General features: G+C 34.3%; 3 protein-coding genes and 1 long non-coding RNA gene across 8 annotated transcripts in view; 2 read left to right on the plus strand and 2 right to left on the minus strand.

The window, feature by feature from the left end:
• Positions 1-4,878: 4,878 nt before the first annotated feature.
• On the plus strand, positions 4,879-6,740 carry LOC115233316 (dihydrofolate reductase). 4 transcript variants are annotated; one of them, XM_029803653.1, is made up of 6 exons: positions 4,879-5,148; positions 5,523-5,637; positions 5,725-5,880; positions 5,956-6,082; positions 6,354-6,463; positions 6,535-6,740. In XM_029803653.1, exons 1-6 carry the CDS (start codon positions 5,139-5,141, stop codon positions 6,608-6,610), a joined length of 594 nt encoding a protein of 197 aa, XP_029659513.1. In that variant the 5' UTR covers positions 4,879-5,138; the 3' UTR covers positions 6,611-6,740. The 4 variants fall into 4 exon arrangements, with proteins under 4 accessions (XP_029659513.1, XP_029659514.1, XP_029659515.1 ...); XM_029803654.1 differs by having other exon boundaries at positions 4,887-5,148; positions 5,956-6,073; XM_029803655.1 differs by lacking the exon at positions 4,879-5,148 and adding an exon at positions 5,241-5,439.
• Positions 6,741-6,780: 40 nt separating this feature from the next.
• On the minus strand, positions 6,781-8,295 carry LOC115233317 (histidine triad nucleotide-binding protein 1). Its single transcript, XM_029803657.1, has 2 exons — positions 7,830-8,295; positions 6,781-7,230 (listed from the first exon to the last, which is right to left on the minus strand). Exons 1-2 carry the CDS (start codon positions 8,031-8,033, stop codon positions 6,961-6,963), a joined length of 474 nt encoding a protein of 157 aa, XP_029659517.1. The 5' UTR covers positions 8,034-8,295; the 3' UTR covers positions 6,781-6,960.
• On the plus strand, positions 7,956-9,797 carry LOC115233318. Its single transcript, XR_003883768.1, has 3 exons — positions 7,956-8,077; positions 8,147-8,319; positions 8,408-9,797. It is a non-coding gene; the product is annotated as an uncharacterized LOC115233318 (long non-coding RNA).
• LOC115233314 (cyclin-dependent kinase 4-like) overlaps positions 9,796-25,674 on the minus strand; it is a 57,508-nt gene continuing 41,629 nt past the window's right edge. The window contains exons 1-5 of one of the 2 annotated variants that reach the window (XM_029803651.1): positions 20,958-21,225; positions 11,382-12,091; positions 10,899-11,258; positions 10,265-10,425; positions 9,796-10,173 (exon numbers count right to left, since the gene is read on the minus strand). In XM_029803651.1, coding sequence (XP_029659511.1) covers positions 9,951-10,173; positions 10,265-10,425; positions 10,899-11,258; positions 11,382-12,071 — 1,434 coding nt within the window. In that variant the 5' untranslated portion in view covers positions 12,072-12,091; positions 20,958-21,225 and the 3' untranslated portion in view covers positions 9,796-9,950. Of the gene's footprint in view, positions 10,174-10,264; positions 10,426-10,898; positions 11,259-11,381; positions 12,092-20,957; positions 21,226-25,674 lie in introns of those variants that run through there. The other variant, XM_029803652.1, reaches the window with a different exon arrangement.

Consider the following 25,674-nt stretch of genomic DNA (forward strand, 5'->3'; position numbering starts at 1 on the left):
TTTAAAACAATTATTTGTTTTTTTCTTTACACTAATTGATTTGTCTCATTATTCTGTAGAATGGAATGACTGTGATTGGTCAGTTTTACAACTACGGATGTTATTAAACCCGATTAAGGGTTCCGTGTAACAGAGCTCACAATCTGGCTATTATTTTCTTCTTCTTCTTCTTTGTTTGATTGACACCGGTTAGGTAATTACCTACCACATGGCCAGATGAAAAGGGTTAAATGAACAATTAAAAAGAACTCCTCTTTAGAAGGGGAAGATAAAACTCAAAAATAAGGTCCAAAGGACACACGCGTAACGTGTCTGAACACGTCCGTTCCCGCCCGCGGGCGGCAACGAACTTTTTTGGCTATTATCTTTATTAAGGGCTAAAGCCCGTATCATATTATGTATTAAAGATTGAAATTTGATCAATCAGGATAAAAGGAACTAAAATTTCTTTGTCCTGATTGATCAAATTTCAATCTCAAGAGCTATATAGTTCCGATAGGCGGCCGATAGGTGACAACGGTGTCGCTAGGGAAATTATTAATTTGTTAATTTTCGATGAAAAATGCAATAAATCATGAAAATAATGATGGAGCAATGCGAAGCAATTAAGGAGCAATCGTTTTATGTTATATTATGTTTGAAAATTCTCGCCGTTGGCTTCTGAGCTATATAGTTCCGATAGGCGGCCGATAGGTGACAACGGTGTCGCTAGGGAAATTATTAATTTGTTAATTTTCGATGAAAAATGCAATAAATCATGAAAATAATGATGGAGCAATGCGAAGCAATTAAGGAGCAATCGTTTTATGTTATATTATGTTTGAAAATTCTCGCCGTTGGCTTCTGAGCTATATAGTTCCGATAGGCGGCCGATAGGTGACAACGGTGTCGCTAGGGAAATTATTAATTTGTTAATTTTCGATGAAAAATGCAATAAATCATGAAAATAATGATGGAGCAATGCGAAGCAATTAAGGAGCAATCGTTTTATGTTATATTATGTTTGAAAATTCTCGCCGTTGGCTTCTGAGCTATATAGTTCCGATAGGCGGCCGATAGGTGACAACGGTGTCGCTAGGGAAATTATTAATTTGTTAATTTTCGATGAAAAATGCAATAAATCATGAAAATAATGATGGAGCAATGCGAAGCAATTAAGGAGCAATCGTTTTATGTTATATTATGTTTGAAAATTCTCGCCGTTGGCTTCTGAGCTATATAGTTCCGATAGGCGGCCGATAGGTGACAACGGTGTCGCTAGGGAAATTATTAATTTGTTAATTTTCGATGAAAAATGCAATAAATCATGAAAATAATGATGGAGCAATGCGAAGCAATTAAGGAGCAATCGTTTTATGTTATATTATGTTTGAAAATTCTCGCCGTTGGCTTCTGAGCTATATAGTTCCGATAGGCGGCCGATAGGTGACAACGGTGTCGCTAGGGAAATTATTAATTTGTTAATTTTCGATGAAAAATGCAATAAATCATGAAAATAATGATGGAGCAATGCGAAGCAATTAAGGAGCAATCGTTTTATGTTATATTATGTTTGAAAATTCTCGCCGTTGGCTTCTGAGCTATATAGTTCCGATAGGCGGCCGATAGGTGACAACGGTGTCGCTAGGGAAATTATTAATTTGTTAATTTTCGATGAAAAATGCAATAAATCATGAAAATAATGATGGAGCAATGCGAAGCAATTAAGGAGCAATCGTTTTATGTTATATTATGTTTGAAAATTCTCGCCGTTGGCTTCTGAGCTATATAGTTCCGATAGGCGGCCGATAGGTGACAACGGTGTCGCTAGGGAAATTATTAATTTGTTAATTTTCGATGAAAAATGCAATAAATCATGAAAATAATGATGGAGCAATGCGAAGCAATTAAGGAGCAATCGTTTTATGTTATATTATGTTTGAAAATTCTCGCCGTTGGCTTCTGAGCTATATAGTTCCGATAGGCGGCCGATAGGTGACAACGGTGTCGCTAGGGAAATTATTAATTTGTTAATTTTCGATGAAAAATGCAATAAATCATGAAAATAATGATGGAGCAATGCGAAGCAATTAAGGAGCAATCGTTTTATGTTATATTATGTTTGAAAATTCTCGCCGTTGGCTTCTGAGCTATATAGTTCCGATAGGCGGCCGATAGGTGACAACGGTGTCGCTAGGGAAATTATTAATTTGTTAATTTTCGATGAAAAATGCAATAAATCATGAAAATAATGATGGAGCAATGCGAAGCAATTAAGGAGCAATCGTTTTATGTTATATTATGTTTGAAAATTCTCGCCGTTGGCTTCTGAGCTATATAGTTCCGATAGGCGGCCGATAGGTGACAACGGTGTCGCTAGGGAAATTATTAATTTGTTAATTTTCGATGAAAAATGCAATAAATCATGAAAATAATGATGGAGCAATGCGAAGCAATTAAGGAGCAATCGTTTTATGTTATATTATGTTTGAAAATTCTCGCCGTTGGCTTCTGAGCTATATAGTTCCGATAGGCGGCCGATAGGTGACAACGGTGTCGCTAGGGAAATTATTAATTTGTTAATTTTCGATGAAAAATGCAATAAATCATGAAAATAATGATGGAGCAATGCGAAGCAATTAAGGAGCAATCGTTTTATGTTATATTATGTTTGAAAATTCTCGCCGTTGGCTTCTGAGCTATATAGTTCCGATAGGCGGCCGATAGGTGACAACGGTGTCGCTAGGGAAATTATTAATTTGTTAATTTTCGATGAAAAATGCAATAAATCATGAAAATAATGATGGAGCAATGCGAAGCAATTAAGGAGCAATCGTTTTATGTTATATTATGTTTGAAAATTCTCGCCGTTGGCTTCTGAGCTATATAGTTCCGATAGGCGGCCGATAGGTGACAACGGTGTCGCTAGGGAAATTATTAATTTGTTAATTTTCGATGAAAAATGCAATAAATCATGAAAATAATGATGGAGCAATGCGAAGCAATTAAGGAGCAATCGTTTTATGTTATATTATGTTTGAAAATTCTCGCCGTTGGCTTCTGAGCTATATAGTTCCGATAGGCGGCCGATAGGTGACAACGGTGTCGCTAGTGAAATTATTAATTTGTTAATTTTCGATGAAAAATGCAATAAATCATGAAAATAATGATGGAGCAATGCGAAGCAATTAAGGAGCAATCGTTTTATGTTGGATATACTTGCAGTAGACTACGGAAAATATGTTTTTCCAAGAAAATGATTGGTTTTTTTTTTGCTAATATATCATAAAAAGATTAATTATACAAGTGGAGCGATCGCGAATATCATAATAGAGCAAGCGAGGTGCAATTATTCTACCAAAAAATCAATAAGAAACGTTGATTAAATTCTTTGAGATATAGTTATAAACAATAGAGCTGTTATATTGTGTTTGAATATTCTCGCCATTGGCTGAGCCATATAGTTCCGATAGGCGGCCGATAGGTGACAACGATGGCGCTAGGGAAATGATTAATTTGTTAATTTTCGATAAAAAATGTAATAAATCATGAAAATAATGATGGAGCAATGCGAAGCAATTAAGGAGCAATCGTTTTATGTTATATTATGTTTGAATATTCTCGCCGTTGGCTTCTGAGCTATATAGTTCCGATAGGCGGCCGATAGGTGACAACGGTGTCGCTAGGGAAATTATTAATTTGTTAATTTTCGATGAAAAATGCAATAAATCATGAAAATAATGATGGAGCAATGCGAAGCAATTAAGGAGCAATCGTTTTATGTTATATTATGTTTGAAAATTCTCGCCGTTGGCTTCTGAGCTATATAGTTCCGATAGGCGGCCGATAGGTGACAACGGTGTCGCTAGGGAAATTATTAATTTGTTAATTTTCGATGAAAAATGCAATAAATCATGAAAATAATGATGGAGCAATGCGAAGCAATTAAGGAGCAATCGTTTTATGTTATATTATGTTTGAAAATTCTCGCCGTTGGCTTCTGAGCTTTCGATAAAAAATGCAATAAATCATGAAAATAATGATGGAGCAATATGAAGCAATTAAGGAGCAACCGTTTCATACTGGATATAGTTGCAGAAAACTATTAGAAATATGTTTCTGAGTGAAAATGATAAATTTTACGTTTTTTGTAAATATTTCAAAAACTACTAATTTTAAAAGGGGAGCAATTGTGGATTCTGACGGAGCAATTAAGGAGCAATCGTTTGAGCTATTAATTATTAAAAAATATGAACTTCCAGCGCCAACTTATTTCCGGTGTCCAAAAAGTGGATGTATTAGCATAGACGTGAACCAAAATGACCGACAGTTTCAAAAAGTGGATGTATATTAACACGGACATGAACCAAATGACCGACAGTACCGAAAAGTGGATGTGGGTAAGTGTTTCCAATTCCTAAAAGTGGATGCACGGCGCTGCCCTACGGCCTAGAAAAAGCGTCCCACGAAAATCGCCGGCATTGCCTCTCTCAGGCTTCTCTCTGCCATTAATTTCAATGATAATATTTTCCACTTTCACGTTTCCTCCTTAGGGAAAAAGTTACATGATCAACCTCCTGATTAGTCAATTAAACGTTACTTTACCCCACGGGTAGGATTTCTGAACGCAAGCTTACGTAATATGGAAATACATATTCTCAATGTCTATCTAAATGTATATGGTATATTCAGTGGTGATACACAATCAATACTCAGTACTGTTAAATATTTGCAGTGATTTGCAGTGAATAGTGGTATTATGTCCAAAAAGTGGATGTATTAGCATAGACGTGAACCAAAATGACCGACAGTTTCGAAAAGTGGATGTATATTAGCACGGACATTAACCAAATGACCGACAGTACCGAAAAGTGGATGTGGGTAGTGTTTCCAATTCCTAAAAGTGGATGCACGGCGCTGCTCTACGGCCTAGAAAAAGCGTCCCACGAAAGTCGCCAGCATTGCCTCTCTCAGGCTTCTCTCTGCGGAAAATGTGCACATAAATTATTAAAAATAGCTACTTTCGATAACTAATACTGTATTCAATTAAAGCAGTTTGAATTGCATTTGGAATAAATTAATTTTTTTATCGATATATATTCGCCTCAAAATATGTTCATGTGAATTGTGAATAAACATCTGCAGGAGCTGGACATAAAATGGCGTATCGTGAGTATTCATAGAAATCGATATTTTCTCTGCATACATTCGTTTTGTCCAACAATTCAAATGTTGGTAGCACTGATTTAATTATTTGGACAAATATTATTCCACTAGTTTCAAAGTTTCTTCTTTATTATTTTTTCAACAATTGCATCATGCAGTCTTTTTTATAGTTTTCAGAGAATAATAATAAATACAAAGAGTTCTAAAAAAGTATAAAATTTTAAATATTTTATAAAAAAAAAAAATTATTCACCTTTTATCTTTTTTTTGGTGGGGAGAGAAGATATTCGAATGGTTCAATTCAACTCTATCATTATTGACTAGTTAGTTTACTTCATAATAGTGTATCTGTATTATCATTGCATGTAATTTTTCAGGATTGTTGTATCATTATTATTCAAGTGTCAGAATGCTACCTAAATTGGAATTAATTGCCGCAGCATGTGAAAATATGGGTATTGGAATAAATGGTGATTTACCCTGGCGTTTGAAGTAAGATCATCAACAAATTGTTTACGCAAGTGAAATCGTTATTGAGAATCAGGAGAACATTCTATGATTAAACTTGAATTTATACAGGACTGAAATGGCGTTCTTTACACGGATGACAACTGACACAAAGGATAAAAATAAAAAGAATGTCGTACTTATGGGCCGGCGCACGTGGGATTGTATCCCCGAAAAATACCGACCTTTAAAGGATCGCATAAACATGGTGTTAACGTCACAATCATTGTAATTATGGACGAAATCATCGATGAAATAAAAAGTATAATTCTTTTGAAAAAAAATAAATTGTATCAATTTTAGAGATTATGGAGATAAGGCAATAACATGCAAAAGTATACCACATGCTATCGAAGTGCTTACAGAAATGCAAAATCAAATAGAAAGGGTATGGGTAATAGGAGGAAGTAGCGTGTACAAGGTATCTTGTGTAAGAGATGTGTAAAGTAACATAGATAAATTAATGTCACAAATGTGTGACATTTTATGTGAGACAGTATAAATCTGTTTTTTTTTTTTTATTCTATACCACACTTTTTGTATTTAAAATGAAACAAGTATATATTCATCACTTAGGAAACAGAAAAGAAAAGCAAAAAAAGTTACAGAAAATGTGGCCAAAAAAACAGATTTAATAACATAAAAACATAAATGTTGAGTCTAAATTTAAATTAGATAACAATTTTTGCATTCACATATAGGGCGCCATGGAATCCCCGTATTTTGGACGATTGTATTTGACGCGTATAAAGAAAGAATTTGAATGTGATACATTCTTTCCCCCTATTCCAAATAACTTTGTATTGATAAAGTAAGCATTAATATTTCTCTTATGTTTGATATTTCATATAAATGCTGCTGTTTTATAACATCTAATTCTAGGGATCCAACTGTACCACAAGATATCCAAGAAGAAAAAGGAATAAAATTTGTATATGAAGTATATGAAAAAAGATAATTACCAGATACCTCAATATTTTAGTTAGTGAAGTTATTCATGACAGAAAGAGAGACACTATTTTTATAAAATATTTTCTTTGCTATGTATCTATAGTATCTAATAAAAACATGAAACATTGTGACAAACATATTAATGGTATTGTTAATTATTTACAATTATAATATACAAATACATTATTAATCATTATGGTGTATTTTTTTATGTAATATTTTACAAGCATATATTTTAGATATATTTAGAATAAAAAAAATTTGTGACATAACCCATACCTTTAACCTTGCTACTAGTTATACTACATTATATTTCATAATAAAAATCATGCTTGTCCATTTAAGCATATGAGCACATTAACCAGGTGGCCATTGCAATTGTCGACCGCCGAGAACATGCAAATGCAGATGATACACAGACTGTGCACCATGTTTTCCATCATTGACAACGAGGCGAAATCCATTTGTTAAGCCTTTCTGCTTTGCAACTTTATGAGCAATATTCATCAAGTGGCCAAGTAAAGGTTCATCTTCATCTTGAGCTTTGGAAAGTTGCGAAATTGCTTTCCGTGGAATCACTAGAAAGTGTACAGGTGCTTGAGGATTTACATCGTCAAATGCAACGCACTGTAAAATATAAATATATTCAAATTGTTTTTTTTTGTATATCAATATTTTATTTATATTTGATATAAAAATGTCTTATATATTTAAATAAAGTTTATTTCTATTTACAAATCTCTAAGAACAAAAGTTTTAAGTATATTGAATTATTTCTAATAATGAGGAGTATTTATATACAATTTCTATATTAATATTAATCTGCAATTCCTTTAGGTTAGAGGTAACTGAAGTCAACATGTTCACTATGCAACTCAGCAGAAAAAAATGTGGTTATATAAATGCGGTTGTTATTGCAAGTACTTGCGGTAATAGTGAATTTAAATAACGTGCAACGTGTAATAATAATTACTCTCAGATGAGTGAATAGAATATATCTTTAAAAAAAAATATATTTTAATATTTAAAAATATACTTAAAAATGTACATCGCTTAGTGCACTATATTTCCTGTATTATAATTTACATATAAATATATATATAAAATAATATTTGATATATGTATGTGTTGAAGGCAATGTACATAATGCCGGTAAAACGATTTGTGACAAAATTCAACAAAATAATATGTAATTTTCAATATTTTTATTTCATGATATAATTTACCTGGTTATCTTCGTAAATAAAATTGCATGGGATCTCTTTGCGTAGTATTTTTCCAAATATTGTTTCGTTTTCTGGCACAGCTGATTGTGCCTTCTCCACTTCGGTCGCCATTTTTCTCCAACTGACAAAACAGTTAGGTCGATTGCCGCCAAGGTAACCTAGATGTCTGTACGTACTTAGGACAAAGTTCGATAATAACTTCATGTCGAGAAATAGTAACGTTATCGCAAGTACATAAATAATAATATGTAAGTATATTATCAATGTCACGTTATATATGTCCCACTGTTTTATTATATTTTTATCTGTTCTATCAGATAAATCTCTTTGCGACCTAAAGGTTACAATGACAGTTAGGTGATCACAAAAACAGTTAGGTCGGTTGCCACCAAGGTAACCTACATGTTTGTATATACGCACGCAGGACGAAGTTCAATAATAACCATGTCGAGAAGTAGTAACGTTATTGCAGGCGCATAATTAATAATATGTAAGTATATTATCAATGTCATTATATGTGTCTCACTTTTATCATATTTTTTTCTCTTCTATTACATAAATATCTTTGCGGTCTAAAGGTTACAATCACGAAGTATAAAGATGCACGTCAATAGCCACAACTGAGATTCTAGAATCTATTATCGGCTTTGTTTAATTTTCGACTAACAACAAAGATAAAATGATTCCACGAGAGTTAGGAGCGTCAAGTCGAACGTGCAAAATGCCCGAACTTCGATTCATACATCTCGGAAATTGTTTGAAATTTACAAGTTGATTAATGCCAAAGAGGATCTAATCCTCTTTGATTAATACTTTCTTACTTCTCAATAAATTCAAATGCTTAGTCAACTCTATGATTATATAAAATTGTTTAGAACTATTGTTAAGTCTCTCTGACAAATATATTAAAAGAGGTATACACTATTATCGAATTTTGACAGATTCCTGCGTATAAAATTATAAAACTTTTATTTTATGATACAGTCTTCTTAACAATGCGCTTATGTATCTATTTTTGATATCTTAATATGCAATAATGTACTTTAAATGAACTGATATAAATATTGTCACTTATTGCTTTATACACGTCGATATTATACATTAACAAAAAATATGATATTAATGATTGTGTAATGGATTATGGTACATACAAGATATGGCAGTGCGCTTTCTGGTTTTCTGTGTAAGATTCTAAATCTTTCACATGTTTCTAATAGGTTATATAAAATCCCCAATCTTAGAAAGCTAATTCTACTCTTGAAAAATATATATACACATATGTTATCTTAATATGTTACCTTAATTTTATGTAAATTTTATGTTGAACTAAAGTTAACTTAGGTATTTGCGGTATATACATTCGTATATACATTCGCTTTCATACTTTTAATAGAATTCGTTACAATTATACACATCTTATTTAACTTATTTAATTAAAGTCATATACATACAACTAAGCTGATAAATACAATCATGATGTAAATATAATAATATTTAATATTATATAATATATATTATATAATATTTAATATTAAATATTTAATTATATATATTTACTTCATGAAACACAATGACATGAAATAAAAGAAGTTAATGGGAAGTATAATTCTTAACATCATTATAAAAAAGATATGATTGACTGAAATATTAAGATATCATTATGTGTAAATAAATAACATATCAAAAATAATAATTGTGTCATTCTCATTGTATATATACTACATTGTATACTTGTATATTAAGGTACACCTATATAGAAACCCCTTAAATTAATTTAAATCATGGATTGTTTTGCAAAATTATTATATGTAATTATGTTTAACAACTTAACTACAGGGGGCCAACTATAAAAATAAACTATAAGGTGTACATGACTACTATCGACTATTTGATACAACAGATTTAAATGTGAATTTTAACTGTTAATTGAATTTGTAGTATTGTAACGAATAAATGTGATTCTTAATACTCATATTAGATATTTATTAACCAACCTGCTATTAATAATTTTATAAACTATTATAGCGTGCTTACATATGTTAGATATATTTCTATTCCTGAATACAGTTACGTCAGTCTGAGTTTATTAGTAAATCTATATAACTTATATATATGAAACAGTCATTGTACGTCTTCTTCAGTAATATATCGGTGTCTTACTGCTTGAGCTGCGGTTACACGACTATGAGGATCAAACATGAGCATACTTCTTATTAAGTCTAGTCCATGTTCATTGAGATCTGGTATTATTGCACCAAGAGGTTTAGGTTGTCTGTATGGAAAAGCTGTCCAACTGAGCGATACATTCTCTGGCCATGCTTGCTGCGATGGAGTGCCCAAAACTCTAATATGGAAAAAGAAAAGAAACAATGGAGAAAAATTAGGAAATGTAGTTTTTCAAAAAAGAAAAGGACAAGAGAATTGTATTAACTTACTGGAAAATCCTGTCGAGTTGATCACCTTCACTAGAGCCTGGGAATAATGGTTCCAATTTGCAAAGTTCTGCCAATATACATCCGACAGACCAGATATCTACAGGGGTAGCATAGGAACATCCTAAAAGTACTTCAGGTGCTCGATACCATTGAGTCACAACCTATAATAAAATATCACGAAGATTCATCAATAACAATGTCATACAGGAGAGAGAAATATATTACAGACATAAATAACTTGTACGTATACCATAATCCAAAACAAAAACATCAGTTGTTTTACAATATTGTTATATAATACTGACACACATCCTTACTTACAAATTTAATATTGAAAATTAATAAATTATGAAGAATGAAACCATAAATGAATTAATAAATAGATGTAAATAAAAAATAACAAAACAATAATAACAGTAACAATATTTTTTGATCAATTTTAATCAATTTTATAGTTGTTCTAACAAAGATTGTGATAAATAATAGTTCCCTGTATAATTTTTTTGTCGCGCATAATATGTAACAAATTGTTGTAAAATATAATTTAAATCCACCAATATCGAGATATTTATGGTCAACAAGAAACACGTAATTTATAATACATTGCATATGATACTGTTTATTATTAACATACCACAGAAGTTAATCTCATCTCAAAGTCGTAGGTCTTGGCTAAACCAAAATCCGCGATTTTGATTCTTCTTTCCCGCGTTACCAAAAGATTTTGCGGTTTCAAGTCTCTGTGTATTATTCTATGGCTATGTAGGAACTCCACTCCACACAGTATTTCTTTCGACATTTGCTTTACGATATTCGGCGGGATACTCGATTGTGGAGAGCTTTCTCGGTAATTGGCTATATAGGAAGCGAGATCTCTTTCCACGTGTTCGAACACCAACCAAAGGGTGAGACCACGATCTAGCCTCTCAGACTGTTCACCATCACCCGATGGTAAGTGAAGATAATCTCCTTGGCAGACATCGAGTAATCTGACCTGGAAAGGAAAAAATCATATTAATTTTTGTTTAAGAATAATATTAATTTTTTTTTTATAAGATTGCGACATTTTAATATATTACATATATTAAAAGAGATTATTGCAAGTTCTAATACTCACAATATTTGGATGTTCGAATCGTTCGAGTGACTTTAAAGCAGCGATCTCTCTTAGTGTGGACATAGGTAGACCATCGTCTGTCAAAGGTACTCTAACTTTCTTAAGCGCTACAATTTGACCGCTGGACTTATCCTTTGCCTTGTACACCGTGCCGTATGCACCGTTCCCGATAAGGGATAAGTCTTCGTACGATGCATGTTCGCGCAGCGTAAAGCTCTGTACGGTTGTCTCGGATTTTGGTCTGGAGAAACCAGAAAGCTCGTCGCTCTGTTCGCTATACTTCATTACAATGGATTTCAGCGTACCGAGCTGCTCTTCTTTCGAAGTACCCGGGATCGCTTCGGTGGAGATCGTCGCGATGTCTTTCTTTTTTTTAGAGATCTTTGGATCCGCTTGCTCGGTCGATTTCGGTGACGGTTCATCGATCGAAACCCATCGCTCGGAGGTTCCAGCTTGTTTTGCAACGTCTGAGAGATGTTTTTCCTCCTCTTCCCCTTCCTGGACGAGCAAAACTTCCGCCTGTAAAGATATCTCACTCGTGGACGGTGTCTCGGTACTTTCCACCTCTGTCAAGTGTTTTGCAGACGGTTTGTCGGATGCCGTTTCAAATTGTTTAGATTTTTTTGGAGCCGTTGGCGTCGATAGATCTGGTTCGAGCCCTGTGCTCGAACGTCGTGATCTACCAGCCATCACAACATCTCGACTTCTACCTGAAACATTAACAAATTTTTTTATTATTGGTATCGATAGAAGAAATATAAATAGTTTCTTTTTATCCTGTTTTTATTACTAAAGCTATCCTTGACACACATAAATATTTTCAAAATTATATTTATTAAACTGAAAGAAATAATAAAAATAAACATAAAATATCACTTTCTCTTTTTTTAATATGATATACTTTTTTGATGTATTTTTTAAGAATAACAAATATTTCGAAACTAGCATAACGCCGGGAAATTTAATGATTTTTTTCACATTAAAAAAAAATATATTTCATTGTGATAAATGAATTTAACATCGTTTTTCAAAAAGTTTCAATAAATTTCAATCCAGCCAGGAGTGATTTTACTAATTTTATTATCTTTCATTAAGGAATGTAGGTATTTAATTTTTAATTTATTTTCTAATAATTTTAATTTATTTTTCAGCAGCACAAATTAAAAAAATTTATATATTACAAATAAAATACAAAACAGTAATTGAGAAACTCCCGCATGAAACCCGAGGTTTTGTTCAATATTTTATTCCTCCCTGATTCAGATGTATGAGCTATCTCATTATTATAAATAAATTTAACATCGTTTTCTAAAATGTTTCAATAAATTTCAATCCAGCCAGGAGTGATTTTACCAATAATTATCTTTTATTAATGAATATCTGTAGGAATTTAATTTTTAATTTATTTTCTAGTAATTTTAATTTATTTTTCAGCAGCACAAATTTAAAAAAAAAGTTATATATTGCAAATAAAATACAAAATAGTAACGGAGAAACTCCCGCATGAAACCCGAGTTTTTGTTCAATATTTTATTCCTCCCTGATTCAGATGTACGAGCTATCCGATAGATTCATATCGAGATCTGTGCGGAGATGCACGAGGACGAGATATGCATGGCATCTCTGAATCGTATGTATCGCGTGTATGTACATGTCGTGTGATGCATGTGTGTTTGTACAGCGACACTTGTGACACCCGGGTTCGCGGGTATAATAAGGCAAATAAGTACACGGCTCTCTTTCTTTCCCTCTTTTCCTCCTGCTCTCAGCGAACGTTTTATTAAAATTTCGAGACGGTACCGCAAGCGACGCGTGATCGTGGCGGGCCGTCTGCTACGCGACATCTGCACCGACACCTGCGTTCATATAATAGCCCGCTCATGCCGGCTTTCCAGAACATCTTGTAAATGCAAGAGGGAAGCCCTATAAACCCACCCGGGGTCCTTGCCCCTTTTTTTTTCTGCGTTCGGATCGAGCGATAATCATTGGTCGGTCGCGTTTCACCGGAAACGCGATCGATAAATAAATAGATTTTAATTACGAACAACGAATTATGAATTATCAGTTATTTAGAATTAGTCAATTAAAATCAACGTTTGAGGAAGCATGAATTTTATGACATCCGTATTATTATATGAAAACTTCTTTCGACGTATCATCGAAAGAAAAAAGGAGGTCGGAGATACATCTTCGTTGTACGAAGAGATACGAAGTTACGCTTTGTATGTATGCGAGATAGGGGAGATCCATGGCATATAATTCAAACGGTTTTAAATTCGACCGGATGCCGAAAAAGATACCCGCGACTTTACATCCAGAGGAAATAATAAACCACGCGCTGTTATCACTCCGTAATTCTATCTCTTTTTCTTAGCAACATATGGTCGTTATTAAATACTAGTTGTGAGAAAAATCGTCAAGTTTCAGATATATATTGTAATACAATATCATTGATTCAATAACGCATTCCTTTATATTTTATGAGAAATTTAAATTTTTTTACGTATGTTATTTAGTCAAATGATAATCTCATTAAAGCGCATCTTTGATGTATCATATTAATAACAAATATAATGTCAAATAATATACACTGGTAGCTTTATAAACGAACGGTTCGTTTAGACGGATGTACTCTCGTGTGTGATTTTGATTAAATTTCTCTATCAATTTCCTCTTGCGATAAGAAATCATTAACTAGAAAGCTGGGACGGACGGAAGGAATGAATGAAGAAAAGAGCAAAGGAATGAAAAGGAAGGACAAAGATTTTTTACAACGTGACAGTTTCTTTCAGGCACTTTTGGTGTCGGATTAGGGAAAGGGAGTATTTTGGACATAAATTTCGAGAAACCGTTGAGAAAATCTCAGATCAAGATGTGTCGCGAAAAGAAAGAAACGAAGGGAAAATATATGGACGCGTTTAACGGAACTGGAGAAAAACATGTCTTCGCTCTCTAGAAGAAACCAGCAACTTTGTGTGTACAGAATGCGTTTCCATGCGGCATTATCTCAAGACCACCTTCCTGGAAGAGGCAGATGTTCCTATGGTTTCGTTGGATGCCGAGAAAGAGAAGCGAAGACAACGAAGTGCAACGTAAGAAAATTTTTTTTTTTTTTTGCGGGACAAAGATGGAAGAATGTACTTTGTACGTTCTTAATTGCTTCGTATTTACTTCCATTAGTGAGCGCAATAATATGCCGACAACAATTTATTTTCGCTAATATTCGGTAATATAATGCCCTCGAAAGTAATTTCTAATTACGTATTTTATTAGAAAATATATAAGGCAGACATGTTGTTCCACCACTGTGTAAAAATGATTTTTCATTAACGGAAGTAAATAATTCAATTATAAATGAACGAGAAGAATGTGTGTGTTCGATGTTTTCCCACAACTATGAAAAACATATATTTGACAATTTATAACTTATGTTTCATCGCCGCGAACTTCTGATCCCCCTTTATAACATGCGACTGCATCTGTTGCTGCAATATATTTTTGATGCGAAGCTTTTAATAAACTAATTAAATTTTAATTTTTAAAAATATAAAGTTTATGCTGCAAAATACTATGTCACCGAAAGTCTGAAGTTTTCTTTCATCATCTTCGGCGTCTGAAAGAAGGACAATAGACGTCTCTCCTTTTCGAGAGACCTTCATTTTATTACCCGCAGTTTTTTTTTTCTGTTCTTGTCGTTGCGAGAGAGACTTAAGAGAAGGTACGTATTCTTCTACATTGTTATATCCAGGGCCACACATAAAAAAGAACGAGAAAGTTGGCTCAAGAAAGTTGACGTAGCAGATAAATGGTCAGAACGCGCTCCATGGAAAGACCTCGGAAAACTGATAATGCTTGTGTTAGATAAATAGTCGTACGCTAAAGATACATTCAATGGAGTATAGAAAGAAGTTTTAACTAAATTTTGATTTAATAGCTATATATGCGATATATGCTTTACGTATCGACTTGTGGCTTCGAGACACAAAACTGCCGCTATGCTCGTGTAGAAAAACACGACTTCCGTCAGGAAATTAGATAACGTAAGAACCTTCGAACATCGAAATCTTGAGTTACTCAATCTTCTTATCGAATTGCTACGATGATATATACAAATTCAGCATAATTTTAGTCTATTAATAAATTCGAAATGTTTTGAAAAAATGCAAAGGTAAGCATGTTCTGGTATGCATGCCAATGTTATCTTAAGAAAAAATTTACAAATCGATATATTTTTCTCTCTGTACTTTGGAGCATAAAATATTAAAGATAAAAAAATAGTCAAAAGATATCAGAAATTAAATTTTTACAAAAATAAGCACGTGTCTATCTAAGAATCGTTTATTACACAAAAAATTATTTCACTTCTATTTTCGCATATCTCGAAAAAAAAAATAAATAAAAATGAGTACACGACTTATGTCATCGCATATCTTCAATAAATTATTATCGTATTACATTCCTTTCTCTCTCTCTCTCTCCACAAGAAGAGAGTTATTCATCAGCGTCTTTTGATATGCAGCTTATCAAGTTTCTCGCCGGCAGAGTCATTGAAATTTTAGGTCGCACGAGTTGCGCTTCCGTAAAGTTATACGTGTTACGATGTTTACGCACTATGTAAGATGTAGCGTAAGCTACGGCGTAGCGCGTAAATCATGCGTCACCTTAATTGCAACGTAATTGAAGCCACATTTACGGCCTATTGTTTGCAGAGAGTACGCGGGGAAGGCATGAATGAACGGCTACGCGCGAGCGTAAAACACACTCGTGCGCCATTTAATTCGTTATGACCTCCCCTTAAATCTCGACAACATTGATAGCCATGGATTCGCTTTGTTACGAATCTCTCATACCGCTAGATAGAATTGCGTTATTAAGCTTAGGATACATCAAATAGGTCAATTTAACCGCTACTTTAAGTACACAAGTTCTCTATCGATTACTTTATCTCAATTGTATTCAGATATCAGCTACAATCATCCACGAAAATACAAAAAAAATTTGATAAAAGTTATATCACTTTCTTGTCTTATCAAAATTGTTACAAATAAAATTATAAGAAAATTTGTAGTTTCGTATAGATGATACAATTTAATTAAATCTAGTATTCAAAAAAATAAAACCCGAAAGATATCGTGGGCATTTAAATAAATTTTTAAAGTTTGAAGTATTATGCATTTATGCATGCGGAAATGATGCCGTGACTCTTCGAAAATATTTATTCACTACGTCAAAGATAATTCTTCATTAACAAACTATTACGTTTGTTGTAAGTTGCACTAATAATAAGATTATCGCAGCTTGTAGATGTCAGTTAAATAGTATCTAATTTTTGACGAAGAGCAAATATATCTCAGAAAAAAGATTTTACAATTATTACTCAAGATTTTAAGATTATTTATTATCTGCTCGTCGAAAAGCAATATTGTAATTTTATTTAGAAATTGGAATAATCAAACTCCGATAAAATAAACGACAAAGAACGTCCGTTCTTCGTGCACAGAGCTCTCTCGTGGTTGAACGCGCGGTGACAGTCTAATTAGGAATTTGAATAATTTACGAATACCGCGTCGGAGGCCCTATCCAATTAAAGACGCTGAAAATACACGCTGAATCTGACGACGATATTTTCAGGCGTTCGTTTGCCACGTTAGACTACCAAACAGAGTAAACAGGACGTCACTGCTCCCAGATTATCCGCGGGATTGACACTGCTATGTACTCAAGTCTTTCACACAACAAACACTTGCTCAACGCTCTCATTCACTTCTATTTCTAGAACGAAAAGTCGAGCGTGAGTATAGTAGGAGAGTACACGCATGTCCAGTGTCGTACATCGTTTTAATAGCGCCTGATGAGAGTGTTTTGAATACGATTCTCCTACGAAAAAGATATTCGTGTCATAGAAAATAATTTTTTATACTCAATATTTTTTTATACTACTATTATATGTTTATAAATTTTTGATATACAATTTAAACATCATCTTTTTGAAATTCATAATTTTTAAAAAGAGAGAATCTCGAGGTTATACACCACTTTCAAAATAAGGAAACTCTATTGTTTATTTTCATTACGATTGTTTGTTGAAATTTATAAATGGAATTTGTTAGAGATAATTATTTTGCTATAAATACATATATTTTTATAATCACTAAGTTTAATGTCTGTGTAAAGTTCATATAAATATATAGGTTATCTGCAAATATGCAAATTCATGACGGCTTATCGTGGGAGAATCATTGCATTTCTCGGTAGAAGATACGAAACTGCAAGCAATGCAATTAGAACTGCAGATTTGAATGAATGTGATGTTACGGTTCTTAGAATACTCTGTGCAGTATATAGATTATTCATTTAAAATAAGCTGTCTAATAGAATTATTCTCTATTGTTAAAATCGTCATTGATAATATATTAAGATGTAAAGAAAGTAAAACATCAAATTATCCGATCAACTATAATGCATATAATACTTGTCCTGTTGTCAATTAATTCCTTTATTAATTTGTCAATGCATTACTTTTTTTTACAAACATTAAGTAATGATTTAATTTCCAAAACATGTAAAATGCCGCTTAAAAAATGCGAGTGTTAAAAATGCGTTATTTACACATTATTTCGAAATTTTTGTCTACGCGACAAGAGGCTGTTGTTTCGGAAACATCATATTCTAACCGTCACGTGACTTTTTACGTACTGTGCACACCGTTCGTAAACAAGAGACGCGTAATAAAGCTGATTGGAACACGACACATCCCCGTCATCATTTCTCCTCTTATTTTCACGTTGAAGTATTTCACACAATTCCTCAAAGATACGCTATCCCGTCGAAATGCATATTACTCACGATAAACATTACGAAATATAGTCGACGATAGATGAAAACAATCGCGTTAATCTTAACGCGCCAAGTTCGAATTATTCTTTAAATTTTGGATATTTTTCTTTCTTAAAAATTCGCCATATTTTGAATATTATTGCAATTATGATGTAAATATGATACAAAATGGTACAAACCCTTGTGACAAAATACAGATCGAGTATTCGATATAAATAAGACGAAAATATTTCATGATATTTATATTTTTTTTTAGAAAATATAAAAAAAAATATATATAAGAAAGACTTAAATATTAAAATATAAATAATTAAATATTAAAATATAACATTTAAAGCCACACGAAAGTAGCTGTAAAAAAATAATTACATAGAAATCTAATTTTCAAATATAAATATTGTTTTCATATCGTAATTTACGCGAAAGAATTCATTCGGAAAATACTTTGATCTGTAGAAAAACCCATTTTCTTTCACTCATAATAAAAAAGACCGCCGGATTATCCATGCGTTGAAGTCCTCATTACTTAACAGGAAACCTAACTTTACATTCAAATTGTCATTCCGTCAATTGAGAATCTAGAAACAATCTAAGCATCTAACACGACGCGAGTTCGCAGTTCGTCAACGATGGGGACCCATTGAAATCGTTCCGACTCTCTTACGCGCGAGACTTTTCATCGAATCCTCAATCGTCTCGCAGATTTTGAGTTGGCGGTTTCACACACGAGACACACGGTGGATCCCCCGCGTTGGCCGCTAACACAAAGAGAAGAAAAACTATACCGAAACCGGCCGCTCATATTTCACCGCGAGCTCTCCTTTCGAAAGGTAATGGGAGGCCCGCGGTCTCTCTCGACGAGTCCGTAGCATCCAAGCAACCCCGAATCCCACATTCCGCATTTATCTACCTACCTACCTACCGATGCTAAGGTGCTGACCTCCCGCGAGAGGAGCGGAACAGCGGGAACCCGCGACGCCGAAGAGGAGAAGAAGGAAGAAGAAGAAATAGATGATGATGATGATGATGATGATGATGATAATGATGATGATGATGATGATGACGACGAGCGCACGCGGGAGACGACGAGACGAGCGACGAGAGCGGACGGACAACGCGCGAGACACACAACACAACCGAAACTGTGTGCACGGCTCCGCGCGCGCCGGAAACGGTATTAACGAATGCCCCGGCCCCGGCGCGTATACGCACTCGCTCGTAAGCACTCGCGCGAGACACAACGGGGATTATGAGCCGCACACAGGAGGCGACGACACGTCACGCACACACCGGACCGTTCGCCGCTCGCAGCCGCGGCCGACGAATCGTCAGGCTGTATCCGGCGATAGGCGGCACGAGATCCCAGACGGACCGTGCTGTGGATCAGGCCGTAGAACGACCGAGGCACGCCGTGTCGGCTTCAACGGATCCGATCAGTTGACGGCGGGCCCTCGAGCGGACTGGCCGTTGGCCGGTTCTCCAAGGGATTGTTCGCGCCGCGTGTATTATGTATATGTACGCCGAGCTGCGGCTTCTGCTTCTGCAGCTGCCGTCTTATTTCCCAAGCTCGAGCCACGCTCGGATTATTGGAGAGTAAGCGCACCCCGTCGTCCCCGGAAAGAGGGGATAGCTTTCAAGATCCTTGCACTTGGAGTGTGGGTTTTATTTTACTCGATATTTATCTCCCTCAACTTTTTTTTTTAAGTTTAAAAAATATTTACGATATATACACACACACACACACATATTGAAGTATTTTTCCAAGCTATTAACATTGTTAGAATTAATACTCGAAAGTGATAAAGATTTTAGTCATCGTACATCGGTACATTTATCTCTTTTATTTAGGCAATCGAAGCGTAATTTAATTAAGCGATTAGAATGAATGTAACTAAATGGTTGTAGAATACTAATATTCTTGAATCGCGCATACACGGGAGGAATTATGTTGACACACGATGCTATTTATAGATATACGTCTTTCGCGAACAAACATGAGGATTCATGTAATTGATAAGTGGAGATGATGTGTTTTGAATCTTTTGCGGTGAATGAATAATAAAGACGCAAAGTTTAATCTGAAATTTTCTAATTGCCGTTACGTATTTGTTACGTTAATGACATCGCATTCCAACAAATATATGTATACACCGACAAAACCGTACAAAACCGGTTGATGTCTGTCATTATTGATCCATAGTCTACTTTTCGTCTGTCTAACGTATGTTGTCATGTTATATATGTATATAATAGATAAGCCATAAAGAGAGATATATTAAGATATGAGATATAACGAGATTAAAAAGTAGAATGTAAATAGATAAGCGCCATGCGAAAAAAATTCGTGTGTTTTTAACAGTTTATCTGCTATGATATATAAACGATCGCAACACTAAAAAGAACTAATCAATTCACTTTCTTTATATTTCAGGAAAAATATCTTCCAGAGAATTTAATAAGCTTAATTATATTAATTATTAATAATTAATAATAATTAATAATTAATAATTAAATTTAATAATTATTATTTATTCAAATATGTGTAAGATTTATACTTTTTCCGCTAATAATAAATTGTAGAATAGCAACCTAGCTTCTTCAATAATACAATCTAATTAAAAAATATTCCCTTTGACGCGTTCTTTTAAATAAATAAAAATTAACCAACAAAGACAGAAAGCAAACTCGCGATACTGAAGAGCAAACAAAATCAATATTCGCCCACACATATGTACTTACATGTTTATGTCTGCAGTAGTGATCTCTAAAAGTGGACGCGCCGAGAGTCGTTTAAATAGGCGGCGGAGTACATGTAATTTTTCGTCATCTCGCGTGTAACCCTAGTTTGGGAAGAGAGCGCTTGCCGTGGGAGAGAAAGGGAAGGCCCGCCGAACGTTCCGGAGATCCAGAGAGTCTCGTGTTTTGGAGGGACGAGAGACCCGGACCTCGATGTATACGGTGGCTCGTTCGAGTTACTGAATGGCCGCACGCGATACACCCGGCGTTTATATGAACGGACGCGCTGAGTGAGATTACGATTTCCCACAGTTACGTTCGCGGAAGCGCATGACGCTTCGCGTGTACTACCTGGTCTTTGATAGAGGAATGTGATTCATGGCGCTCAATCAGCTAAATTCTGGAGTAACACGTCATTCGGTTGAACTTGGATTCCTTGGACGACGTCCAAGCTATTGGGCGTTATTGGATTCTCTTCTAAGAAACTGCACGTGGAATTTTAGATTCTAGATGGAAACTTCGGGTTTCTCCAATAACGAAGTCATTGTCATATATTTGGCAAATGTTTTCAGTATTATTCTCTTGCCGCGAGAATTCTAAAATTATAATAATGAAAGTACGACATTTTAAGAAAGTCTTTTGAAAATTATGCATAAATAAATATAAATAAAAATAAATTAATCGAACGCTTGAATTAAGTTAATTAAAAATTCTTATTTATAACGGCCTGCGCGTAGATATAAGTATGCTGTTATCAAATAATATATGGCGAAATCAGGAAATATATAACAGATAAAAAGGTTGCATTGCGTAAACTCCAATTACTAAGAAATAAAGAAAAGATATTATAATATGAATAGTAATTTGTTTAAGAAATTGTTTATACTATGCTAATATATTTAGCAAGCTACATATATGTTATAAAATGTCGATTTTTTTTTATCAATCCGTCTAGATAACATGAAGCAAAAACAAAGATTTAATTGAGCTATATTTTCCAGTGCGTAATCTTAAGTCATACCAAGTTGGACTTCACGGTCATTATGCATTCATGCAATATTATTATACACAAATCAACTGATATTATCGGTCATATTTAATATGAAATCTATGTTTCCTCCACATACATTCAGAAATGTATCAGAAAATAGTAATTTTCCACTATCATATAACATGACATTATCGATGTTATTAGCGTGGGAATCTATATATTTATTCACTGCCGGATCATGAGTATCTTATTTTTCCGCGAATGACGGTAAAGTCCTGCCAAGTATATGCAAATATTAGTTTCTATAGATGCATTGGTGATTTGAAATGCTTAATGGACTTGCCGGTGATTGTATCTAATGTATCATCATTGTTTCGATTTATCATGCCGATGATGATACGTCGTTATTAATAATTTATAATTTGAGAGATGGACTCTTTTTTTCTTTCTTATTAGCTGAAACTGCATTATGTATCAAATATATAATGTTTTTTTAAAATGATAGAAAGAGAAACTTTGCCATTAAGAAGCAGAAAATCAAGATAAACGTGGAAAGTGTAGTTAGAAAGCCACGAATACAATAATATACTACGATTATTAAATAAATAATATTAACTACGTTATTAAATAAATAATATTAATTACGTTATTAAATAAATAATATTAACTACGTTATTAAATAAATAATATTAATTACGTTATTATTAAATAAATAATATTAAATTTATTATTAAATAAACTCGATTAGATATTTGGTTCTAGCGAATGAAAAAGAAATATATCGCGATATTTGCATATCGATTAATTGATCAAAGTAACTGTTTATTATATTGTCATCGTATAACGGTAAGTAATCATTTTTTTAACAATTACTTACTGCTTGATATTTGAAAAGAAGAGATAATGCACTTAATCACTTCTTGTCGAGAATATTGTTTTATATCGTTAATATTTCTTTCATAATTTCTTTTAAAATCCGTCATTGTATTAAATAAAAAGTCACTTACGATAACTTTTATATTCCTTTGCGCGATATATTAATAGTGTATTAAACGATTGGAATGACCTATTTGTCATAAAACCTAACGTATCGTCATGCCGACGTACGTAACATTAGTATCGACATGCTGCATGCATATTCCCGGAAAAATTAACATTACACATTCGTCATCCGCACTTGACACTATCACCCACGAGTGAAGGAAACACGGTCTCACGGCGATCGCGAAACAACCAAGGACCCTCCGTTATTTCAACATCTACACGTGTCGTAAAAATCGCGCTTCGCGAATGCATAATCCTGTCACGTTTTCGGGAAATGAGAATCTTGTCGAAGGAGAGATCGTTCTGCGAGAAGCTTCTCTAGAGCAATCTGTTCTCTCAAGATAATTTCTTATGAAATATTTCTCGTTCCATATATGTATATATATTGCGTGCGCGTATGTGTATATATATATATGGCAATACACGCGCGGGCTGCTGGACGATTTAAAGACGATATCTTATACATGTATATACAAAGTAAGACCGGGGAGTTCAACAGCCGCGTTAGCATGCGGAGGATGCGCGGTGGTTATGCGCTTTGGAAATGAAGACAGTTGAGATGACGGTCGGTTACGAACCCCGCAATCTACTTTGCTGATAAAGTAATAAAGGTCCTTTACACATGTGATGCTGCTATACGAAAAACTGGTACATAATCTTCAATCGCATACACACAAAAAGAGAAAGAGAGAGAGAGAGAGAGAGAGAGAGAGAGAGAAATAAAAATATTTAAAGAAATTAATATAGAGAGATAGCCTAATGTGACATAATCTAAAGATAATTTGTAACTGTTGAATTTCTCTGTCTCTCTCTCTCTCTCTCTCATATCGTGATTACACCGATATAAAGATCTTGATAAATGTTTTTTAAATGGAATAAAAAAAAAAAAAAAAAAAAAAAAAAAAAAAAAAAATTAAAAAAAAAAAAAAAAAAATTGTAATAATACTTACGTAATCGCCCAAACTATGTAAGACATAAAATTTAATTACCGTCCTCAATTTTATTACAAAATGATATCTGTGGATAAAACGTTATTATATTAGAAATATAAGATTCTTGAAGCAGCTGTGGCGCCGTCATGTTAGGGCAGACATCTCACTAAATGTTTTACCATTCTAACCACTCGTCTTTATCAGTAGCACAAACACGTGATAAACCTCTTAATCAACCCGTTATATTTACAGACACCCAATATTCTATCTCGTACCGAAACCCGAGATAACACGCCGAGCGTATATATTATCTCTACATCTCCGCGATGCACGTGAGCGGAATTTCTCAATCGTTATTCTGGATCGATACCGAGTTCAATAAATTTTACGAATTAAGCGACTTAAGCGACGATATGCCGCGAGAGGCAAACTTCCAGACGAAACAGCGGTAAAAAGAAGAAAAGAAAAAAAAAAGAAAAGAAAAAAGGCAAAAGAGAGATAAACAAAAGAACGCACCAGTGCAGCCTCACTGCATCCCCGGATGCGTTTGGAGTAGCGGCCCAGACAAAATAATGCAGGACCACGTGCTTGGTGCTGGACGCGTTCGCAGGACGATGTTCCTGGTAGATTCGTCGATCGTCATCACGGACCGTCGTCGTCGTCGTGAAAACGGCGCCGTCGCGGTGCCCTGGTCCTTCTCTTCGCGGGGAAGAGGCCCAGGGTCGGTCTCTTTCTTCTTACTCGCGGCGACGAGTGCGTCGCGCGTTCCCAAACATGAATGGAATGCTTCCTTCGCCGGGCGATGCACGCGAGAAACGACTACGGGTCCGGAATGGAATGGGCCGGGAGGCTCTGCGGCTGGCCCAGGAGTGGGCCCGGCGCTCGCCGGGCCCTTTACAGGGCATGGTGTAACATCAGGACCGTAGTTATTTCCTGCGCCTGATTCTACCTTCAAACATACAGGTCAACTATTGAGTACGCGAGTATTGAATTCGGAAATCTCGAAAACATAAGTGTTTTATTTTATGCTAATATATACAATAATGATGAAATAATAGAAACATGTGCGCAGAATAAGACGCGTTGCTCATATATAGAATTGTTCTTGCAATTTTCTTTTAAAATGTCAATCATTACAAATGCCACGTGCGCTATGAAATTGTCACGAGCAGAATTAGCAGAGATTCTCGATAATTTCTGGCAATTTGGTGGCAAGGAATTTTCCTTGCTCCTTCAGCCTGGAATTTCGGAACACTTTGGTCGTTTCTTCTGCACTAAAATATGCATTTTACGACATGATTATGGGGAAACTGCTTCGTAAAGTATGCGTGTAAGATACACAATATTTAATTGGAGATCTGTGTGTATTTCTATTGGCTTTTCTTACTTGCGTTTAGATTTCCGGCGTAGAAAAGTATGTCGTGTTTCACTGTCAATATGTGATCGGAATTCGTAGTATAGTCAGGGCAGGGCGTTCCGTGTCGAAGGTATAGGGTTAAGGAATTTGATATGCGTCGTATTATTGATTGACCTAAATATACATCTGACTTCTTGTGATCGCATTCAATTGCCAAATATGGTTTCATTTTTCTTTACAAATAAAATTAAAAATAAAAATTGACGATTTTTTTACATATATAAAAATATCTATAGTCTCTTACACAAAAAATTTGGTATACTTTTTGAAAATATTACTAGTGTATATAATAAAAACATATTTTAATATAGGTGTGTTTTAATATTATTTAAAAAT

The sequence above is a fragment of the Formica exsecta genome, unplaced genomic scaffold (assembly GCF_003651465.1).
Source record: "Formica exsecta isolate Colony F162 unplaced genomic scaffold, ASM365146v1 scaffold170, whole genome shotgun sequence".
In the NCBI taxonomy this organism is placed as follows: domain Eukaryota; kingdom Metazoa; phylum Arthropoda; class Insecta; order Hymenoptera; family Formicidae; genus Formica; species Formica exsecta.

Bases quoted from the DNA above. Each gene is read 5' to 3' on its own strand.
- LOC115233317 (XM_029803657.1), bottom strand. From the start codon at position 8,033: ATGAAGTTATTATCGAACTTTGTCCTAAGTACGTACAGACATCTAGGT. The intron at 7,231-7,829 runs GTAAATTATATC...TATATTTTACAG, and splicing joins TTATTTACGAAGATAACCAG to TGCGTTGCATTTGACGATGT.
- LOC115233316 (XM_029803653.1), top strand. The intron at 5,881-5,955 runs GTAATTATGGAC...TATCAATTTTAG, and splicing joins GTGTTAACGTCACAATCATT to AGATTATGGAGATAAGGCAA. The intron at 6,083-6,353 runs GTAAGAGATGTG...ATTCACATATAG, and splicing joins GCGTGTACAAGGTATCTTGT to GGCGCCATGGAATCCCCGTA.